Genomic DNA, 24627 nt, shown 5'->3' with positions numbered 1-24627 from the left:
CCAACTTAGATAGTAACACAAAATCATCACATCCCTATATGGAAATATAGCATTTAGGAAAGTCAGAGTTTGCCAAATGTGCTTTGTGTAGCCAAAATTTAAGATTTATCAAGGTTTGAAGGGCAATTTTTGTCATGAAGGTCCTAGTAAAAGATCCATTCATTAAACTCTTCTCCAATTTACGTGTTTTGAGTTTTCCCAGCTGGGATGAGTGTCACTGTATGTTTATTGTTCTTCAGATCCCCCTTACATCTCTCCTTCATTTGGACTAACACAAAGAAAATGGTAGTGATGTGCTTCATTCATTGTAAACAAGTAGTGAGGGACTCAGCCATCACATCTTCACTGACTACACAGCCACTTAGGCACCTTGATGATTGTCTCAGTCCATCTGACTTATTTTTTTGTATGCTTAGGTTATAAATTTTTCGAATTAGGACTCTCTTCTATAGAAGGATGCCATGTCTGACACTAGTACAGTATATATAATAAAAAATATCAATATTAAAAGCCATGACAATTTAATTCTACAAGGTGGGATATTTTCTTTCTTTGTGCTCATTAAAGACTTTTCCACTTCTTCTTTTTCAGCCACATGGGTTGGAGGAGGTTACATCAATGGAACAGCAGAAGCTGTGTATGTCCCAGGCTATGGTCTAGCCTGGGCTCAGGCACCTATCGGATATTCCCTTAGTCTGGTTTTAGGTAAGCAAAGAACTAAAGCTAATAGTCTCTCATTTTAAACAGTTCTGATGACAAATTGATCATTTGAAATGTGATAAAAGGATACTGAGGTAAACTAGATCCGTTCTGCTAATAGTTTTGACTATTAGAAAGAAAAATAGAAAATTGCTATAAATAGTTTGATATCTTAGTTCTCCTGAATGCCCTGGCAAGACCCATTTAATTATTACAACCATAATGATCTATGGAGGTCACAATAAGAAAGGTTTTATTGTGGGATTTTTTATTTTTTTTTTTTTTAATTATGTATATTGTTTTATACATTCTGGGTTTCTTTAAGTGCTTATATGATCTAGAATATGATAGTATCAGAGTATCTATAAATCTTGGAATTCAAGAATGACAAATATCCTTTCAGGTATAAGCAGAAGGGCTCATACCTTACAGATTTTCACCAAGCATCTAAGTAACTTGTTTAATTTTGTGTAGGAAGTCTGTCATAGAAGTGGTCTACTTGCTTAAAATTGGACCAAGCATCCTCATAAATGTGATACAAAACTCCAAATCACATGTCAATATTTAAATACACAATCCTACTATGCGCAGGTCAGACTGAAAAATACAGGCAGTATTATAATTTTTAGTGCTGTGGCCTCTAATTCCTGAAATGTAGTCTAAGAACTTCCTTACTTTTCTTAAAAATAATAGCAATAAAAAATTTCTAACCATGTCTCAAGCACATGGAACAGCTTGCAACAGTATGGCCCTGTGAGCCATGACGAATATACCACGAAGTTATCAGCTACATCCTCTCAGTTTGTGAACAGGTCATGTCTCTAAGGCAACTGCTGATGCAACTGTTTAAAAAGAATGTTTTTATAAAAAAGATCCTGTGTCCTTTATCCTTTATTAATGTGACTGATTGGCCTTTTTAATAGTACTTGACATCTTGGTCTATTTTGAGTCTTCTCTCATGATCCTCCCACCTAATCTGTCCCTTTGTTTCCTCTGGTTGTTTATCCAGGTTTTCTTGCCACTTTTGTTTCTTCCTGGGCAGCTCGATTGCCCTCCTTGCTCTTTTTTCCACTTGAAAATTCTTTCCTGTGGCATGTCCTGGTTCTTCTCTCTTCCCAGGCAGAAACCTTCCCCGTTGTAGATGTTCCTCTATTGGCACATGCAGGCCAGCTCCAGTTCCAGTACTAGTTCCTGTCCCTAAGAGCAGCTCTTTTTCCTGTAAGGAAAATAGTAACAGTAGATCACAGAATCACAGAATCGTCTAGGTTGGAAAAGGCCTTGAAGATACACCAGTCCAACCATTAACCTAACACTGACCGTTCCCAACTACACCATATCTCTCAGCACTATGTCTTGACACGACTCCACCACCTCCCTGGGCAGCCCATTCCAACACCTAACAACCCGTTCTGTAAAGAAATGCTTCCCAATATCTAGTCTAAACCTTCCCTGGCGCAATTTGAAGCCATTACCTCTTGTCCTATTGCTTGTTACTTGGTTAAAGAGACTCATCCCCAGCTCTCTGCAACCTCCTTTGAGGCAGCTGTAGAGGGCGATGAGGTCTCCCCTCAGCCTCCTCTTCTCCAGACTAAACACCCCCAGTTCCCTCAGCCGCTCCCCGTACGACCGGTGCTCCAGACCCTGCACCAGCTCCGTTGCCCTTCTCTGGACACGCTCGAGTCATTCAATGTCCTTTTTGTAGTGAGGAGCCCAAAACTGAACACAGGAATCGAGGTGCGGCCTCACCAGTGCCGAGTCCAGGGGTCAGATCCCTTCCCTGTCCCTGCTGGCCACGCTATTGCTGACACAAGCCAGGATGCCATTGGCCTTCTTGGCCCCCTGGGCACACTGCTGGCTCCTGTTCAGCCAGCTGTCAATCAACACCCCCAGGTCCCTCTCTGACTGGCAGCTCTCCAGCCAATCCTCCGCAAGCCTGTAGCGCTGCTGGGGGTTGTTGTGGCCCAAGGGCAGCCCCTGGCATTTGGCCTTATGGAAACTCCTCCAGTTGGCCTCAGCCCATGGCTCCAGCCTGTCCTGGTCTCTCTGCAGAGCCTCCCTACCCTCGAGCAGATCAACACTCCCACCCAACTGGGTGTCATCTGCAAACTGACTGAGGGTGCACTCGATCCCCTCCTCTAGATCATCAATAAAAATGTTAAACAGGAGTGGCCCCAAAACCGAGCCCTGGGGGACGCCACTCGTGACCGGCCACCAACTGGGTTTAACTCCATTAACCACCGTCTTTGGGCCCAGCCATCCAGACAGTTTTTTACCAGCGAAGTGTGTAATCATCCAAGCCACAAGCAGTCAGTTTCACCAGGAAATCACTGTGGGAAATGGTGTCAAAGGCCTTACTAAAGCCAAGGTAAACAGCATCCACAGCCTTTCTCCCATCCAATAAGCAGGTCGCCCTGTCGTAGAAGGAGATCAGGTTTGTCAGGCAGGACCTGCCTTTCATAAGCCCATGCGGGCTGGGCCTGATCCCCTGGTTGTCCATTATATGACTTGTAATGGCACTAAAGATGACCTGCTCCAGGACCTTCCCTGGCACTGAGGTCAGACTGACAGGTCTATATTTTCCCAGATCCTCCTTTCTGCCTCTCTTGTAGATGGGTGTCACATTTGCCACCCTCCAATCCAATGGGACCTCCCCAGTTAGCCAAGATTTCAGGTAAACCATGGACGGCGGCTTAGCGAGCACATCTGCCAACTCTTTCAGCACCTTTGGGTGTAACCCATCTGGTCCCACAGACTTGTGTGCGTCCAAGGGGTGCAACAGGTCTCTGACCACCTCCTCTTCAACTGTGCTGACCTCAGTCTGCTTCCCCTCCCCATCTCCCAGCTCATGAGGCTGGGTGTGCAGGGAACAGCCAGTTCTACTGCTAAAGACTGAGGCCAAGTAGGTGTTGAGCACCTCAGCCTTTTCCTCATTCTTAGTTACCATGTTTCCCTCTGCATCCAGTAAAGGAGGGAGATGTCTGCCTGGAGATCAGTTGATGTCATGATGAGGTCATGGAGGTCATCATCCATTGATGTCATTAAGCGGTTGTTAGGATCGTAGCCACAAGCATGCTCCTGACTCTTAGCCTCTGTAGAATTGACACAAATTAATAATAACCCTGAATGGGTTAAGTTAGCTTCTCCCCTCATTTCTGTCTGTTTTTAAAGATACTCAGTCTTTTCTCGAGGAAATTATAATGGCCACTGCAGGAAAAGTGAAGTCTGCATCATGTGACCATATATCTCTCTGCAGAGCACAGAGAGGAAAGCATTTCTGCAGCATGATCTGTACATAGACTTCTTTAAAAAAAAATAAAGAATATATATATATATATATATATATATATGTAAAAGGCTAGAGGACATATTACTGCTTCAGACTGGAAAGATTTAAGACTGATGTAATCTCTTCGTTAGTTCAATGTTGTGCTGCAAACCACTTTTCCTAATTTTTCAAGCAATTTATTTAAATGGTTAGAATATCTACTATTTCCTTTGATAGATGCATGAACATGCTAATAGATTACAATACCAATGACACTTTTCTTCTTCTTTTAGTTGTCTTTTGTAATGATGACATAACAAGTAGAATAGGAACAGGATCCATGACCAGTCCAAGAATAGTTTAAAAATGCTGTAGTTTCTGCTTCCAAACAACCTGCCTAAAGACAGCATTAACATAAGCAGTATAAATAAATTGTGATTGGTAAGCTGGTACCTTCCCTTCAGGGAACTTAATGAAATGAAGAAATATGAGCCATGTAAGGGAATACATAGATAGGTGGGAAATCTTCTGTACAGTACAATACAATTAATACATTACATATCTTGTGATGAAGAACCTAACTGAGGGTCACCAAATACTGAACAGTAGATTTTATTGGGAACTGACTCATTTTCCAGGGTTTTTTATTGTATTGTATATATTGCATTTCAGCAGTTTTACTGTGGTAGAAGTCTACTTAGTTTTAGTCATGTGCACATCTCAACTACACAGGTTTCTGTGTAGGGCTTTCAGCTTTCCCGAGATGTGTTCTTTTTTTTTCCCCAATCAGAAAGAAGTTGAGGACTGTACATGAGAAAGGTGAGGCCTCTGCACATTTATGTACATATCCAGCCCATATGCCAGCCAGGCAGAGCACCGCTGTGATACATCAAAATTCCTGAACATTCATAAGTGAAATCTATGTACAACAAATGCTCAGTGAGCCTCTAACACCTGCAGAGCCCAGGAGGCATATGACCTACCCTGGTGTAGTAAGGTTGATTTAAGCATACATAAAAAATAAGAATTATCCTGAAAGAATCAGATTTGTTGCATGTATACTAAACCATGTGTGAACTAATATTTCTGATCGAGGAATCCTAGAGAATTTTATTTTTAGAGTAGGACCATGTGAAAATTCATGCTGGATTCTGAACAGGAAAATTCCCTTAGGCTAATCCAAAATTAGACAAAACTTTGACAGCATCCATAATGGCAGATTAAGCAAACTGAACCTGATGAAACAAGACAAATTTATTTTCCATTATGAGATCATAGATATTAATGGTGTCAATGTATTTATGTAACTCTGTAGACAGATATAAGGGTAAGAGTTCATAGAGGATATTTTAACTGTACTTATTTATTTTAAAAAACCCAAACAATAATACTGATATTTTTGTACCCTTAAATGACAACCAATGGTTTACCCCTTAATGGCAATGCATTTTTCACTGCAGCTGGTGTCTTATGCTACTTTTCTTTGTAGGTGGCCTTTTTTTTGCAAAACCTATGCGATCCAAAGGCTATGTGACAATGCTAGACCCTTTTCAGCAGCTTTATGGGAAAAGGATGGGAGGACTACTGTTTATTCCAGCTTTAATGGGAGAAATGTTTTGGGCTGCTGCCATCTTCTCTGCCTTAGGTAAGGAATAAGCAGTATAATTATTAATTTGTCACAGGTGTAAGGGGTTAAGAAAATCAGAAATGCATTAAAAATCTGGCTTCAAATACTATCTTAGCAAAATTATTCAGTGTGACAGATCTCAAACCCATGCTAGCTAGTAATTAAAGCTGGTAATGGTACCCCATTTATTATTTTGGTACATTTAAGTTGTCTCTTTTCAAAGAGCATTAAAAGATTTAGCAACAAGTTTCCTTTAACTGCAATGGTGACATGAGTGATTGCAAGCATCCCTTTTGTGTCAAGGCTGGCCCAGTTTCTCTTTTACACTACTGAGATCACAGAAGCCAGTCAAAATTTCCCTTAAAGATGTGAAACGTTATTGCCAATGCATCTAAACAAAATAATTATTTGCATATAGGAGACCTACATATAGAGAACTTTCCATAGCACAAATAATAGAAGTAAAACAGATTCTGATCAATAAATTTCAGTATTATTCAATTCTAAATGGCTTTCTACTTGACAAAATGAAGAAAATACTTAGGATTCAAGAAAGGATTCAGAGAATTAGTGGAACTGTGACTCAATAGAAAACACCCAACTACTCATCCAGTCCTGAAAAAAAATCAGTTTCCAGGGTTTTTAATTATATTTCAGGCCTGAATTTAGCAGTCCCTTCAAGAACTGAGAAAGCCCTTGAGTTGAAGCACCAGTAGTTGACTTTTACCAGCTAATCATACTCATAGTGCACATGCATGTGGTAATGCTTTCTAGCACAAGCTATTTTAAACAGAAAAGAAACTTTGAAGGTACTCTCCAACTGTGCTCTGATGAACTGCAAAGCAATGGGGAGCTTGTTTACCACAATTTCATCACAAAACCCTTAAAGGACTAAGAACAAATTACATGCTGAGGTGATAGGAGTTGAATAACTTGAAGAACACTCTTAAGTATTTGGAATATACTTTCTTTTTGATTGAGGACAAAGGAATCTGTGATATTTCAAAGCAAGTTGTGTGAATACCTTTCTAGTAGGTTTATATTAACAGCTGACAGTTAAAGACTGTCAGTGATTTACAAAGGTGATTTTGGTAAAGGTTTTGATTTTAACTATTCTGTGAATAATTTAGTTATATTATACCTCCTAATTTGCACACCTGTCCTCACTGATGAATATTTAATCCCAGTACTCTTCACTGTTTGATCTTCCTCAAGACTCCTTGCTTGGCAGGGTTGTAGAGGGGAAAGATAGGGCTTCCAACTTGTGAAAGAGGTCTGACCTTGTAAACCTCAAGCACACGAACACTGAAGTCTCACTATACGGCAAAAAAACACCTGGCAGTTTCCAGCAGCTCTTATATGTCACACATCATGTTGTGTTCTACTGCCAGAACCCTTCCACCTATGTGGTCAAGAGTATCCATCTACAATACCTGCAAGGACTAGAAGTTATTGCAAGATGTTTAATTTAAATCATCCTAATTAGAAGAGGACTTTTTAAAACAGGGGTTCAGAGCACTGCAATCATGTAAAATAGCTAATACATCTAAGGGAAATGTATAACTATCCTCATAGCTGCCAGAAGGGCAGTGCAGGAGTGCACAAGCAATTCAGGAGCTTTCTTCAGTGCACTGACAACAACTTCCTGATTCAAATGATCAGGGAGCTGATGAAGGGAGGTGCTCTGTTGAACCCATTACTTATAAACAAGGAAGAATTAGTTAGGGGTGTAAAGGTTGGAGGCAGACTTGGCTGCAGTGTTCATGAGATGATGGGGTTCAGGGTCCTGAGAGGAGGGAGCAAGACAAAAATCAGGACCACAACAATGGACTTCAGGAGTAGAGCTCAGCCTCTCAAGGGATCTGCTTGGAGGAATCCCCTGGGGGACAGCCCTAGAGAAACGAGGCGTCAGGGATCACCTCCTCCAAGCTCAAGAACAACCTGGAAAACAAGCAAAGCTGGCAGGAGACTTGAATGGATGAAAAGGAGCTCCTGACTCAGACATAAAAAAAGAAGCATTTAGGAGGTGGAAGCAGGGACAGGGGACCTTGAAGGAATACAGAGACACTGTTCAAACATGCAGAGATAGGTTTAGAAAAGCCAGTGTCCACCTGGATTTGAATTTGGCCATGAAGGACAGCAAGAAAGGTTCCTATGAGTGCATAAACTAGGGAAAATGTGGACTGCTGTTGAACGGGACAGGGCAAAGTGGCAAAGGATGTGGAAAAGGCTGAGGTACTCAGAGCCTTCTCTGCTTTGTTCTTTGCCAGTAAGACCAGCTTTCAGGAATCCTAGGACCCTGAGAATGCTAGGAAAGTCCAGAGCAAGGAAGGCTTCCTGGAGGAGGATCAGGTTAGGAAACATTTAAATAGACTGAACAGACAGGATTCCATGGGACCTCATGGTGCATCCTGCAAGTGCTGTGGGAGCTGGCTGATAGCATTGCAAGGACATTCACAGTCATTTTCTGGACTGTGGTGATCAGGGATGCTCCTGAAGACTGGAAGAAAAAAAAATGTCATTCCCATCTTCAGGAAGGGCAAGAAGGATGATATCAGAAACTAAAGCCCGGTCAGCCTGACCTCAATTCCCTGGAAGATGATGGAGCAAATATTCCTGGAAAGTACTTCCAAAGAAACGAAGGTCACAAAGGGGACTGGGAGGAGTCAGCATGGATTTATCGAAAGGAAATAATTCCTGACCAACCTGACATCTTCCATGATAAGCTGACTGGTTTGGTTCATGAAGGGAGAGCAGGGCACGTTGTGGATTTCAAAACGGGCTTTTTATACCATTTCAAATAACAGTCTCATGGACAAACAGATGAAGTGCAGGCTAGATAAATGGACAACGAGGAAGATTGAAAACTGGCTGAACTTCTGAGCTCACAGGGCTGTGTCCAGCAGCATGGACGCCACCGGGTGGCCAGTCACCAGTTGTGCACCCCAGAGGTCAATACTGAATCCTCTGTTTTTTAACAGTTGCGTCAGTGACCTGGCTGACCCGACCAAGTGCACCTTCAGCCAGTTTGCAGAGAGCAAAAGCTGTGAGGAGCTGCTGATAGACCAGATGGTTGTACTGCCATTCAGAAGGACTTCAACAAGCTGCAGAAACGGGCCAATAGGAAGTTCATGAAGTTCAACAAAGAAAATACTAAATCCTGGCCTGATGTCCCAGTACAGGCTGAGGGCTGACCAGCTGGAAAGCAGGTTTGCAGAAAAGGACCTGGGAGCCTTAGAAGGCAATGAAGTTCATCATGATCCATCAATGTGTCCCTGTGTCAAAGAAAACAAATGGCATCCTGGGCTGCGTTAGTAGAAGGACCGTTGCCAGCAGGTTGAGGGAGGGGATCCTTCCCCTCTACTCAGCACTGGTGAGATACACATGGAGTGCTGGATCCTGTGCTCCCCAATGCAAGAGACGTGGACATACTGGAGAAAGTCCAGTGAAGAGCCACAAAGATTTTTAAGGGTCAGGAGTATCTGGCATATAAGGAGAGACTGAGAGAACTGGTACTGTTCAGCCTGGAGAAGGCTCAGGGGGATCTTACCCATCTGCATAAACACTTGATTTGGCAGTGGGGTGAGCAGAATAAAGAAGACAGAGCCAGGCGGATATCTGGGCTGCTCAGTGACAGGACAAGAGGCAATGGGCACAAACAGAACTAAAGGAAATTTCAGGTGAACTTAAGAAAAAGCTGCTTCTTTTTTTTTTTTTTTTTTTTTTTTTTTTTTTTTTTTTTTTTTTTTTTTTCTACAGTGGGAGAGGTCAGACACTAGCACAGGTTGCCCAGGAAGGTTGTGGAGGCTCAGTCCTTGCATCTAGTCAAGACACAACTGAACATGAACCTGAGAAACCTACTCCAGCTGATACTGCTTGAGTGGGAGCTTGGACTAAACAATCTCTAGAGGTGCCTTTCAGTGTCAGCAACTCTTTGATTCTATGAGCTGTTTTGTGGAGACTGACTGGTCAGCTCATCATTGTGGGGTTTTTTTCTACAAATGAAATCTGCTTGATGGTGCTTGGGAAAATTCTTGGTTTATAGGTCCACAGTGAAGGATGGATTCTCCAGTTTGCAAAGAAACCCACCTTTGTCTCATGTAAACAATTCAAAGGCACTTTAGAAGGATCAGTGGTCAATTGTCCCTATAGCTGATGCCTCCTTTACCATTCCTTCCTTGGTCAAAAGAGGCTTGCTCAGAGCGTAAGTGTGCTACGTTGCAGCAGACCTCTCCTAAACGCAGCCTTTACTCCAACGATACACTTGTTCCCATGTAGCTGCAGCTCATCCAGGAAAGCTTCATCTATGTGTGGCTGCTTTTCTCTAGACAGAAAGGGAGAGTGTAGTCCTTACACAGCTCGAGCAATGTAAGGAATGGCTGTTGGGACCCTTCCCTCCTCCATTTCATAAGAATCTCTGAAATGAGAGATGCTAGACTTAGACGAAAAGGATCCTTCATTTTCCCACTACCTCCAAAGTTGCAGAAGGGGTGTGCAGAAAATAGAGGGGGGAATATCTTCATGCTGTGACTAAGTGTCAGAGTAGCACCCGTATATGCAATTTAACAAAGGTGACCAGTCTCGTCAGATGTACTGTGACATACACTAATACACAGTGCTTTGTTTTTCCCTTAGGTGCCACTATAAGTGTGATCGTTGACCTTAACGTCAACATTTCAGTCATTATTTCTGCCCTGATTGCAACTATGTACACACTTGTGGGTGGGCTTTATTCTGTGGCCTATACTGATGTAGTTCAGCTCTTTTGCATCTTCCTAGGACTGGTAAGTTTGGCTTTTTTTCTCTTCTTTGTTGAGAATTTTGCTCTGAGTATTATGACTGCTGAGACCTATTGCCCAGCTTTGGTTTTGGAACAGTGTCTTCACTGAAAGCATGGAGAAGCAGTATCTCCACTTACAGAACCCTGACTTTAAAGAGTCTGCATTTACACCAGTGTATAGCCTGTGCTTTGACAGTAACACTGACTGAGAGGCCCAGTTCTTTGGCTTTTTTCCAACCAGTCTGATAGTGCAAACACTCTTAACTTTCCTGCTGAGTATATATCTAACTGAGGACAGGACTGGAGGACTTTCTTTCCCTATCTGTCCATAGGACTGTGGCACAGGCATCAGACATAGGAAGCAGTCAGTAGAGCAGTCCAGAAACACTGACACTGGACCTGCAGAGCTGATACTCTCCTGCTTTTCTTTCCTCTAGCTGTCACTTATTCATACAGCTTAGTTAACCTCCTGCTTTAAATCACCCTTTTGATTTTTCCTTCAATTTCCCTCCACCATCCCTGGAGACCATAGTATAGGAAGTCTCACCAGATGACCCTGCTGTTTGAGTATGGTGGTATGAATATCCCCTCATCAGCTATCAGTGATATGCTAGCGGGTAGCCTTTTATTTACTCCTGTTCTTTAAGCCCTACTCCAAAAAACATCAATTAAACAGGGCTCAGATCACAGGGGTGCAATCGAAGAAAGAAGCTGTTGTCTTTGTTTGCTAATGGTGGTAATAGATGGTCACAGGTGTGTAAGAGATCTAAAGCAAGCTGAAATAAATGGTGTGGCTCAAGGTGAAGAAACTGAATGGCACCTTGGGGACCCAGAGTTGTTTCTCTGCTTTCACTGGAGTTCTTGTGCAGCTCTAGGGAAATTGCTTCAGCCAGTCACACAGGTGATCACTAACAACCCTGTGTGTGTCCTCAATCTGGGGCATCCTACTGTGAGGCCTATAGCCTTATTTGCAGAAGTGCTAAGCACTCCCTGTTGTAACTGACTTCATGGGAATGGTGCTAAATACCCTGAAAAAGCAAATCCAAGTTCCAGCTGGCCACCTCAAATGAGAAGTTATTCCAGATCTTCTTGTGTCATACCTTCGTTCTTCACCTGCACAGAAGAGAAAATACTGTCTCCTTCCCTAACATACATGTTCGCTATTTGTGAACGATTCAGTTTTTACAGATGGTGTGCATTACAGAAATTCCCAAAGTTGTAGATAAATCAAAACACAGAAATGCTTTTCCAATGAGATCAACTCATGCACTGCTAAAGACCCTGATCCCATGGGAATAACATGTGATCCTGTGTTAAAGGCAGCATGTGTCTGACAGGGAGAGGAAAGCAAATGAAGGTTGCATAGCAGTCTTCTAAATGGTTGGATCTGTAGCTCTAATAGTGGGGTTTTTTTTAATTCAGATTGGGCTCTTTATGTAATTTTCCATTTAAAATAAACAGCAATAATGTCATGTAGAAGGAACCATATTCATAACCTCAAGAGCCATCAGTGGGGCAGGAAGCCTCAGGTAGCATCTAAATGGTCACGCTCTAGATGAGGCGGTTTTAGATGAGATGGGACACTTTTACAGTAGGTGTCATAGCAGATGTCACAGGCTCAGGTACCCCAGCTTTTCCTCCAGCTTCAGGAGCAGTTCGCATTCCCACTGGCACTGAGCTTTACTGCTCATTCCTCTAATGTCTGTTCCTCTCCTGTTCCTCACCCAAGAGGAGATGCTTGTTCTAATCACTTCTGTTCACTACTGTGGCTCCTCACTTCAGCCACAGCTTCATCTGTAGGCTTCCATAACCTCTACTCTAGTGACTCCACATAATTCCTTGGTTTTCTCATTACAATCCCATGTAGTCTGTCCTTTCCTCCTCACTCTCCTGTACCCACATCTGCAGTTCTCAGCTCTTTGTCTTTATCTTGCCCACTGAGTCTTTCCCTGATCCTGCACTGTATTCCCGCTATTTACTGACTCTTCATCTCAGTTGTGTTATTAATTCCCCATTCTAAACTCTTTGCCACCATGTAGAAGTCCTTTTTCTTCCTGGTTTTTAACCCCATGAGGTTCAGGTTCTTCTAGCTTCTTGCTACTTCTACTCCCAGCATAAAGTCCCAGTTTCTGCTTCACTTATATGAGCCTTCATTTTATTTGTTTTCCATTCAAAACAGTGAATTTTCTACCCCCATTAGAAAAGGCTCAATGAATAGTCTATAATATGTCTATATTAATCAAGTTAAACAGTGCCAAGGTGAAAACACAGGATCATCTGTAGTGCTTAATTGCTGACACAGTCTTGGCACTATTTTGGCCCATGCCAACTAGTATTTTCCCAGATAATTCCCAAGTACAGTTTAGGTCTGTCCTTTCTGGCAGAGAAAGGAGTCTAGATGTATGAATGTAAATGATGACTTGACAGTGAACTGCAGGGCCAGAGAAATGTATCTTGATTTGTTTTATTTACTAACGTAGAGGTAGGCCTTGAGACCACGAAGATCTAGGTTACTGTCAGGAACTGGAATGGATTATAAAAGCTGATAATGCATTTGCAATACATTACCTGTTAATTCCTGGGCCATGGCATGCAGGCTGCAGATGGATATTTAGAAATTTACCATACTGAAAATCTCAGTGGAGCAGGGGCAAACCATAGCTCTTCAGAAGTTCATCACTTGGACATGTTTGAGAATCGAGGTTCAGAAACAAGAAAAAAAAAATTAAAATCTGTTTGACATACTTGATCCCAGTGAATTTCTCCACAAGAAGGAGTATTAACATCCATCAGTTTTGACAATATGTTTATTTTTCCCTCAAAATGTCTTGGAGGCAGTTGAAACTTTTGGTAATCTTTCCCAGAAAAGCCCAAGCAGGCAGTGAGAAGGGAATCTTTCTGCCCAAGTGCTTAAATTGACAAAGTTTAAGATGTGACTGAGAACAGAATACTATGGTATGTGATAAACAGCCTGAATAACAAGAAGCACTGCAAAATATTCTTCACACATTATTGCAATAATTGTTCAACAAAATAGAGGAAGATGTTTGATTTCTCCCCTCCTTGATCCTCTTACCCCATACACTTAAATCTGTTTGGTGGGATTGTGGTAATCTGTGTGGGTTTGGACATCGTTGAATCTTTAAGGATGCCATGCTTGTGATGGTCTATTCCATACAGCACAAAGCTTGTTTTTCATCTCAGTAGAAGCTGCTGAGGTTTTCCTCATAGAAAGTTTGTGAGTTAGACCATTGCAAAATGTGTTAGCAAGTAAACGCACAAAAAGTCAGTTGGTGGGGGAAACGAACCTTCTGACAGAAACTGTCTCTGGGAGCAGTTTCTCCACTGATTTTCTGGCCTAGATCATAAATAAAGAGACTGAAAACAGTCAAGAGCCCTTCAAGGCAGAAAAGTGCTGTAATGCTGGGATACTGTGCATTCTGGAGCAAGAGAGATGGGGGTTCTCTTGTCATGATATAGATTTGTGTTGAATTACAAACAAATTCCCAAGTCTTTGGTGTGTTTGCAATGTCTCATGCCTGTATACTGGCAAATCCTGATTCTATTGCATGTAAGTTTATATATAGATGTGTGTCTACAGTGTGATCCAGGGAAGTGTGTAAAGAATATATGTGAAGTTTAGGGAAAATAAAATGAAGATGTATAAATGTGTCTTTCTCTTCTCATACTCACACTCTCCGGGGCAGAGGTAAGCTATCTGTTACCAAGCGTTACAAACCAAGGAGATATTCCACCTGCACATAACCTGACTTTCCTGCAAGTCAGTTCAGCAATTTGGCATTAGATCTGTAGCATGCAAGAGGAAATAAAGCAGATCAGTGTTAATATTAAAATTTCAGAGATTTAGAATGCCTTCTTTAGACCTGAACAAAGGGTTTCTCTTTGGTTACAGTGGATCAGTGTACCCTTTGCAATGTCCCATCCTGCAGTGACAGACATTGGGTTCACGGCCGTGCACCAGGTGCACCAAGAACCTTGGCTTGGATCTGTCAACTCACTTGACATTTACACATGGCTGGACAATTTCCTTTTACTGGTAAGTGATGGCTTGTATGAAGGAATGAAGTATTTAAGGACTCACACTGTGTTACCGTGACAGCTGAAAATAATAGTCTAGTTAAGAGTTTCCAGAAAACTGAAAACTTTTACCCTCCTGACTTCTGCTCAGTATTTCTGAACATTTGAATGATTTCAGTGAAATATCAGTCGAATATTGTAGCACAGCTGTCAAAGTAAACATTGCCAGGAATGCAATTTAAATATCATCAGTATGAAAGAGTTGACTTATGCTAAAATTAATTAAAAGTGTGCAGCTAGTATTTAACTGATGTCATTGTTGGCAGAGGAATTTATATATTGCAGAAGGCAATAAATACGTTATACAAATGTTTAAATATGCCTTAGGTATAGGTGATGTAAAAAAAGCTTTGCAGGGATGGATGGATGGATGGATGGATGGATGGATGGATGGATGGATGGATGGATGGATGGGTGAATTCATACATGCACGCATGCCAGAATGAATGGAGGGCTTTCGTTATTTAATACCTATGTATTACACACGGGATTGGTGGTTATTAAGTACTTTCCATTAAAAGATCTAGCAACACATGCTAACATTTTCCATTCTCGTCCCTGAGCAACTCTACACTGTTTTTATAATCATGTTGTACTTTGGGATTCCTTTCACTGTTTTTTTAAATAATCTTAACCAAAAATCTTCAGAGCTTTCTGATAATTGGGCTATTAAAATATTGTTTATCCAGATTAAATTTTTTAGGGATTCGCAGAGAACCAAAGCATGACATTAACTCAGGAGGCTGTATTCTGTCTAGTAAGCCTGAAGGTTTCGTCTTTGCTGGTAAACAAAGGAAAGCTCTGAAGTTGCCTAATTGTGACACATTTTCTTTTCATCTTGTTTGTTTCATTATAGCTTAAGAAATTTACACATGCTTGGAAAGCTTTGTTAAAGGAACGTTATTAAGGCTAAAAAGAAAAACAGTCATAAATAGCAAGTCAGAATCAGAGTTGCCTGTGAAACATTCATTTGGTCCCTGTGTGTGCATGAAACGTGGATGGAACACCTGTATACACACTATTTGGTCCAAATGCCTCCTGCCTCATTTAGTGAGCAGAACTAGACTGTGCATATTTAGTGAGAAGTTTGCTTTATTTTCTTTCTATGGTGTTTAGTCATAGGCACTTAGTTACTTAATGGAAACTATTCAAATCCTTCTCTCAGGACAGGATTGTTAGTACTTGAAGTTTTAGAGTTTGATAATACCACTTTGTGTGATGTTTCGCAGACATAATTTTAAATGCAGTCAGGATCTTCACTGTTATATACCCTAAACAAGAGAAGGATTGCTATCACAAAATAATTTTTTTTTACTGCTTTGTCTTTAATTTCTGTTGCTATCATGTTTAAGACAGTGGGACAATAATTTTTCAGATTCTTGTGTTTAGTGTATACAGAACATGTTGCCTTGGTTAGATGTCCACATGTATTCATGAAGGAAGATAAAATCCTGTCGGTGTCTAATCTAATTTTGCAGGGGGAGGGTACTGGAGTCCAAATTCTTCAAATATGAAACACGACAATAGTATTTTATAACCTTTCCTAAGACTTAAGTATTTATACAGTTTACAATAATTGGGGATTTCAGAAACTCTGCAAGTGCAAAGTGTTAATTGTACAAAGAAATATCTTGTCTAAAAGAATGGAATTTAGGTGGATTTACAAAGGTTTGATATACTTGTGAGAATGAAAGTTACAGCTATTACTGACTGACATTCAATAAATAAATGAAAGAGCAGCAACACAGCATTCAGCATTCAAGTGATGGGTCTGTTTGCTCTCTAGATGACAATAGCAAAAAAATAAAAATCCAGTTTAGCCCCCAATGACAGGATGCTGCCCACTGTGTTTGCAGACATTAGGAGGAATCCCATGGCAAGCGTATTTCCAGCGAGTTCTTTCCTCATCTTCTGCCACATATGCTCAGGTTCTGTCATTTCTAGCTGCTTTTGGCTGTCTTGTGATGGCTCTTCCTGCAGTTCTCATTGGTGCAATTGGAGCATCCACAGGTAAGTGATTAAAAATTAATAGTACAATCGATATGTGAAAACCCTACAAAGCTTATGTTAGATATAATCTAGCCAGGTGGCATCATTAAGCAACTCATGACTTCTTCAACAGAAGAGTACACTGAAAAATAATATTGTAGAATATTTCTCCCAGGGGAAATTACTCCTACCCCAGTGGTTGAGATTAACTCATTGTGCACATTCTAGGTATCTACAGATGTAAAATTTCTATTTAATATTTGAGTTAGATTCTGGTACTTTTGTTTGGTTCTAACAGTAATAATGAGGAGTGGCTGAGGGAACTGGGATTGTTTAGCCTGGAGAAAAGGAGGGTAAGGGGACACCTTAGTGCTCTCTACAAAGAGGTTGTACTGAGGTGGCTGTCGGTCTCCCAGGTAACAAGTGATAGGACAAGAGGCAATGGCCTCAAGTTGTACCAGGGGAGGTTTAGATTGGATATTAGGAAATATTTCTTCACTGAAAGGGTTGTCAGGCACTGGACCAGGCTGCCCAGGGAAGTGGTTGAGTTACCATCCCTGGAGGTATTTAAAAGATGTGTAGATATGGTGCTTAGGGACATGGTTTAGTGGTGGACTTGACAGTACTAATGGTTGGACTCAATGATCTTAGAGGTCTTTGCCAACCTAGATATGGACAAACAAATACGGATCTCAGACTTGTTTTATTGAGGAAAATTACATTTATGAGCAATGTAAAGTTTTAATATTAAACTTACTACTGGATGATCAGAGGGTGTGGTCAGATTTAGTTTAGAGATAAGGAAAAATGCTGAAAGGAATTAAATCTGCCTAACAGAAAACAGTGGGACACTGCTTTTCTGAAACACCATCAGTCTGGCCCTAGTAACAGTTTGATCATTGAATGTGAATGAAAATGTGGCAATATGAATAGCTCACTACACATGAAACCAAGAGATGCTGTAGCTGATGACTATTAATGTTACTAATAACATACCGGTGTCCATATTGCAGCCTGGAATGAGACTGGGTATGGAGTCCCTGACCCTATGTCTAAAAAAGAAGCAGATATGATTTTACCAATTGTGCTCCAGTACCTTTGCCCAGTCTATATCTCGTTCTTTGGCCTCGGCGCTGTTTCTGCTGCTGTGATGTCATCAGCTGACTCATCAATTTTATCAGCAAGCTCTATGTTTGCTCGGAACATTTACCAGCTTTCCTTCCGGCAAAACGTGAGTTTACATTCTCATTTTTACTTTTTGAGAAAATTTTAGATGAGACCTTAACTAGGTAATGCATAGACGGTAATTTCATAATGAAACACCTCTTTCACATTCCTGCCTATGACTAGAAAAAGTATAGCATTTAATTCTTAACAGTATATTGAATAAACTGAAAATCATAAAAATATTTATGGTTGTGACTGACAGCAGAGGTGAAAAAGCTAGCTCAAGGGAGTCAGCTTTCATGAGTTTCCATGACACTGCAGTCTATCCAAGCAGCTCCTAATTATGTTTGCAACAATATTTTTTTCTTGAATCTTTACAAAATGAGGCGTCTTTCTGAATTATTGATTTATTAGGAAGTCATTTGACAACAGAATCAGCTAGTGAGTCAGAGTTTTTCTTAGGAAATGACAAAGAAGAAATTCTGATGCTGACAGTTTTTTCTGGTTGAGCCATATTGTGCTTATATCTAAAAGTTATTTGTAACACTGCTGCTGTTTTCTTCTTTGACATCTTATCAAATTTTTTCTTATGCTCAAAGTTTAACAACTTTGGGAATAGCAACCATGACCTTTGGGTTTTTTTTTCTCTGTGCTTGAGATGGAGATAGAGACAGAGATATTTGTTTGTAAATATTATTAAATATGTCACACAAAATTTTCTTTTACAATGCAGTATTTTATATTGACTATGTGCATAAATGTAGGCATACATATATTTTCACGAAAAAACACCTAACTCTGCCCTTTTTTTGCAGGCTTCAGACAGGGAAATCGTGTGGGTTATGAGAATCACTGTTTTTCTGTTTGGAGCATCAGCAACAGCAATGGCACTGCTAGCTTCATCAGTGTATGGCCTGTGGTACCTCAGCTCTGACCTTGTTTATATCATCATATTCCCCCAGCTCCTGTGTGTGTTATTTGTTAAAGGAACCAACACCTACGGTGCCATTGCAGGATACTTATTTGGCCTTGTTCTCAGAATAACTGGAGGAGAACCGTACCTCTACCTTCAGCCCTTGATCTACTATCCTGGCTGCTATCCAGATGAAAATAATATCTATATCCAGCGATTCCCATTTAAAACACTTGCTATGCTTACCTCCTTCTTTACTAACATTATAGTGTCCTACTTAGCCAAATACTTATTTGAGAGTGGGATTTTGCCACCAAAGCTGGATTTCCTTGATGCTGTTGTTGCCAGGTACAGTAGAGAACACATGGACAAAGCAACTCTTGTAAAAAGTGACAATATTGTATTAAACGAACTTGCACCTGTGAATCCACGACACAGTCTAACTTTGAGCTCAACTTTCACAAACAAGGAAGCCTTCAATTATGTTGATTCGAGTCCAGAGCTGTCCAACACTGAAGATAATTAAAAAATCTGTTAGCCACAGGCAAAGCAATGTGAATCAGGATATTCTACAAAGAACAGTGAGAGGAATTTTATCAGAAGAAAAGCAAAAACTGGAAATAAAATGCCACTGCACAATTCTTTAATTTGTTTCTAGGAGCAGGAGCATCCCATGGGAGGAACTCTTTTCTGTTATTATCTAACGTTGGATTAGATCATACAGTGTTTACCAAAAGATACACTCAGATCGCATTCTTTTCACCCAGGACTGTATGCTGTGTAATTTAAAAAGTATTTACAATTGAAAATATACGTAGCAGAAAAAGTGCAGCAGTTATTTAGCTAGGACATCATATGAAGAGATTATAATCCAGTCACTCTGAAATACTATCAGTCAACATTTTATTGGCATTAAGTGAAAATATATTATCACAGCTAAAAGTGATTTATTACTAAAGAGCTAGTTGCTTGAGCAAAGACAGATAGATAACTTCCCTGGGGTTTTGGTCTGGTCATTTTTTTCCTCATAAAGAAATTCAAATAACACAATACAGTATTTTATTATTTGAAATGCACAGACAGTGATAAATTCCTTGTAGGAGTGCTAAACATCATATACTAATTAAAAAAGTTAATATTAAGTCAGTTTCAAATTATGTTATACCAAACGCAAGACAACCTTAGACAAAGTATGTTACTATAGGTGTTCTTTTTTTCCTGTGGTTAGTGGCTGTCACCAATAGAGGATAACAAAATTTTTAAAGCAATAATTGGAGTTGAAACTTAGATTGTGAATAATTACATAACTCTTAGAACTTTTCAACGTTGAGAAAAGAAACCTTATCTTGACTTAACATCAAAATGAACACTGAGCAAAGAAGTCTGACACAAAGCAACTTGCAGCAATGGAACAAATACTAAAAAATAAGGAGAGTCAAGAAGGCTTGAAAAAACAGATGAGAGGGTTTTCCATGGGGAAAATTCCCATTTTTCACTTAAAAAAAATATTCTCAAAGACATCGAGCAGTCTTTTGGGTTGATCTTGCTAGGATTACTATGAAAGTGTAGATTTTCCATGGAAAATCACATTTTCTCAAAAATTGGATTTCCCATGGGAAAAATAGGCTTGCTGGGCAGCTTTCCAAATCTTTAACTGTGCACCTCCAAAAGCAGCAGCAGCTTGGAGGAGAAAGGAAAGCCGAACCCACATGCTTAGTGAAAGGCACAGCAGTGTCTTCCACTACATGCTGCACTCTGTCATTAACAGCCATACTCCTGGGTGGTCACGGTGACTCTGCAGAGCACCGGCAGTGGCCAGGCGCAGACGAGACTTCACTCATGAATGGCAACGCTGGCCAGAAGAACCAAATCAGGGAGATGAGGCCTCTTCTGACTTTGTCCTGGCCAGCAGGGAACATGCAATGTTGTTTCCATTTGCCCATGGCCGAGATGATTGTGTCTGTCCCCATTGGTACGTGCCTTTCACAGTGGGAGATCTAATAGCTAGACTTCTGTACAATTAAGGGTTATGCTCCTATAATTCTTTTCAATATCTACACATGACACAAAACATTCAGCTGAAATCCAGATATCCTCCTGTTGTTGGTCACTGGTGAAATTTCTTCTTTAACATTCACAGCACGAGGAGCTATACTGGAGGATAGGAGATGTAAGAATAGGTTTTGCTGCTAAAGGAAGAAGCCATCAACTTGTGCATTCAATGTTGACAGAAACTTTCACAAGGTTGAATCCTTAGATATGTTTTTGCTCCTTTTGTGGAGTTTTAACAGCATATATCTATTTTATACATAGGGAAAATTAATTTTAGAGATGTTTGGGGTTTTTTTCTCCATACACTGTGTTTAAAAATAACACTGCATCTCAGTTTTGAATATGCATTGTGAACTACGATACTACTGTGCTAACAAATATTGAGTGTGCTCTGGGTGGAGCGAATCAAATTCAGGATCAGCACTAAAAAGCCAGAAAGGCCAATATAACAAAGAAATTAAAAATTCCTATGGGGTGAATGAACGAGCCACCAATTAAATTTAGGGTGCCGAAGATCTCACAAACTAACTGGATGTGAGCCCTGCGGTATCCATTCCCTCATGATCCATGGAAAAGAGAATAGGAAAAGAGATATGGAAGAAAGAGAGGGGAGAACAGAGCCACTGCTGAATTGTTATACAGTTCTGGCCCAAATCCAATAGCCTGAATCCTTTGTTAAGAGAAAATATCAAGGCACAGTTTTGCCTGCTTACATAACCAACACCTTACATTACAGTTCCAAACTAAGTTACGGGATTTACAGCCACCTGTAGGACTTCTGAAATTTTTCACTTCAATTTTGTCTAGGAATTGCTAGAATTTCACTATGAGAAGCTGCATAGTGGCCAGATGCTTTGAATGCAGCAGAATTTCTACATTATTTATTTCAAAATTCCCAATACTGGGAGGAGAAGGAAGGGAAAAACAGATTAATCTGGAACAGTTTAAGAAATTTTGATTGAAAAATAAAAATCTTTCCTTTTCCCTTGTATTCTCTTGTTGGCATAAAAGCATAAAGGCTTTTAAAATGCTCAAAATGAAAAAGTGAAACAGACAAAAATTTTCAAGCCAGATGCTTTCCACATTATCAGAATATCTTATACTGTTTATCCTATCAAATATTTTTGTGAAATCACTGTGATTTCACAGAGTGTTCCTGTTTAGATGGAACTATGCATTCTCTGGTGGAAAATGGTTCTAACAAAGTTTTCCAGTCCTCTCTGCAGAGACTGCAAGGTTATTACACTTTTACAAGTTGCACACCATGGAAGCTTTACCACGCAAAGGAGAGAAGCAGCACTGAAGACTGTTCATTGTGCAACCGTAACTCTGCTTTCCACGTATCAAGCCTCTGTGCATGTCTGCTTGAGTCCAACAGTGGCTGTAGTGGTTGCAGTTGTGGGCTGAGTATTGGACAGGATGACACCAAAAGTCAAACCAAACAGCCCCATGTAAAATCTGTTTACAAGATTATTGCCTTAGTTCAGCTATACTACCATTAGATTTATACAGAGCTGGTCATATAACCAAAGGCCATATCTCTGATTGATAACTGGGGAAAAAAAACAAAAAACAAAAAAACCCCATCAACTTACTTCCACAAGCAAAATGCCAACAGGATGTTATTCTTGAAATAGACTTTATTTTCATCATCTGATCATCAGATGCTCCTCCTCCACTTTTGCAATTTGTAGACAGTAGTACTGTGCACTAAACTGAATCTATAATCAGTGAAGCAAACAACTAATTTTTCAGACACTAAGGTTATTGTTTCTGAGCCTATGATTTCCAGATAAAATATTCATATCACAATCATACATTTTACTTTCATATTCTTAACATTTGTGAATAACATTTATTTGACAGGTTTTTTTACCTCCTTTGCATGAGATGTGTTCATAAAATCAAGGTTAATAACATAGCTAAGATGTCAAAAAAAGTTACAATTTCATCTATATTTGTCCATATGGGATGATGTATGTATTATAAATAAAACATACTTTTGTGAACCTGAACTGAATGTAAACATTAAGTGGATCAAATAAAGTAAAGCAAAAGATTTAGTCTTTTATTTTCATATAGTACAACAACTTAGGATTTCAAATGTAAGTATCATAGGAAAAAAACTATTATTCATTTTTCCTTCTGCCCTTCAAGTGTATTTGATCAAGTACCATGTGCAGTTAGACAGTAAATTATTATGTCTGCTATTAATCAGGGCAATATTTGTGGTTGTTGTTAAAGAAAAAAAGTATATTTTTGTCTGTGTCAGAAATGTTATATTAAGACTATACCTAATGAAGCAGATAGGAAGCATAATATAGATATATATGTTTTAACTTCATTTGTATTGTATTCTATAGTGCCCATGAAATTCAGGAAAATACTGTCTGGTTTTGGTTCTGTTTTGTCCATCTATTAAAAATAAAGACGTTTATTTTATTATCACTCAAGCATCACGTGATGTTTTGTGTCATGGGCATAGCCCTGCAGAGGCGAGATGGCCCCAGCAGAGCAGGAGCTGACCCTTGCCCAGGGGATCAGTGGGGCCACCCCATGGCTACAGACCTGCCCCAGAAACAAAGCTCTCACTTCAGTCATCTCTTATTTGTCCTTACAGCCACAAAGAAGAGCAGAAGCCCCTGAGCTCCAAGGAGATCTACATCCAGTATGCAGAGTCTTTGCCAGGGACCTTTCTCTTGTGGGTGTTGTACTGGGATGATGGGACTGAACAGGGGATGTACTTTGGACTGTAGAGTTGTCAAGAAGCAGAAAATGTGCTACAGGAGCAGGAATGCGCATGCCTAGAGACTGCAGCTGGGTTCCACCTTTCATGCGTGAGGACTGGAGCAAGGGTTTGGTAATTTTTCACATAGTGGAAGAGCCCTTTGTAGTGGGACATGAAGTCATTCTGGGCATTGCATGTGTGTTAAAAATACAACTATTCAGAAATCAAAATTTTAGATGACTGAAAACTAAATCTGTGCTTTTATTCTCCTGGTAAGAGTTTGATCTAAAGTGCACTGAAGTCAAAGGAAAGATATAAATGGGTGTCTATCCAAGTTCTACTATAATGACATATGCCTAATATACAGTGTATTTATTCCCCGGATGCTTTGAAAAATACTGTCCACTCATGGATGGGGAAAAATAAGGAACACTGACTTGTTTTCCCAGGCACTGAGGGGCTCACTCATGGGGTGAAGCACAGGCCAGGATTTTCAAGCAATGTCAAATTGTGTAGACATTTCCTTGAGGCTGTAACGTTCTGGTCTCTCTTGCAATTTGGGAGTTTGATCCCCATCTGTACCTTTGAAAAACTAAAGCATGTTTTAAGATGAGAGCCCTGATATCTTGTAGCTTGTATTTCAGAATGAAAGCAAGTCCATAATCCTGCAGATTTAAAAAGTCAAGAAAAAGCAGAAGATAAAGGTGTGCTGATGACTGTTCATGTGAAAGCATTAATGAACTGTTTTGCCACATGACATCATAAGTAAAATGCCATATGCAGGACAGATGTGGCCAAAACCATAGCAAAACCCTACTTAGGAGACTATTTAGGAATCACTTGAAACTCTTGTTGGGTTTTTGGGTTTTTTTTTTTAACAATAGCTTATTTCTGGTAAAGAATAATTTAGAGCAATTTTTTCCATATTTTTCTGTCAAATTCACAAAAGGGACAGTGGGTATAAAAACAAACAGTGGAGAATTAAATGGGTAGAGAAAGAAGTTAAGGTCTTTGATGTAAGCATTTTTAATCAATATTGAATTTTGAACAAATCACTTTCCACCACAGCCACAGAAGGACTGATGGCAGGTGAATACCAAGCAATTACATGAAATGTATTAAGCCTCCCTCTCTTTAAATTACATTTAGTTGCCTAACACAGTTTAAAATCCACAAAAAGGACTTAAAAGACCACAAATACTGAGTAGTTTTCCACTTGAAAAGAGTGAACCTGGGAAGACCCAAATGCTATGACATCTCCCCAGCTGCAACAGTATCAGACTGCCCCAGAAAGATTGGAGAACAATTA

General features: G+C 40.1%; 1 protein-coding gene across 1 annotated transcript; it reads left to right on the top strand.

Moving 5' to 3' along the window:
- The first annotated feature begins 593 nt into the window (after positions 1-593).
- Positions 594-22147, top strand: SLC5A7 (solute carrier family 5 member 7). Its single transcript, XM_026858399.1, has 7 exons — positions 594-705; positions 5454-5609; positions 10227-10375; positions 14285-14428; positions 16326-16479; positions 17472-17689; positions 18441-22147. Exons 2-7 carry the CDS (start codon positions 5477-5479, stop codon positions 19062-19064), a joined length of 1422 nt encoding a protein of 473 aa, XP_026714200.1. The 5' UTR covers positions 594-705; positions 5454-5476; the 3' UTR covers positions 19065-22147.
- Positions 22148-24627: the final 2480 nt, after the last annotated feature.

Source organism: Athene cunicularia (assembly GCF_003259725.1).
Source record: "Athene cunicularia isolate RWA chromosome 1 unlocalized genomic scaffold, athCun1 chr1_part1, whole genome shotgun sequence".
Lineage (NCBI taxonomy): Eukaryota > Metazoa > Chordata > Aves > Strigiformes > Strigidae > Athene > Athene cunicularia.
This window is presented reverse-complemented; position numbering and strand designations above follow the sequence as displayed.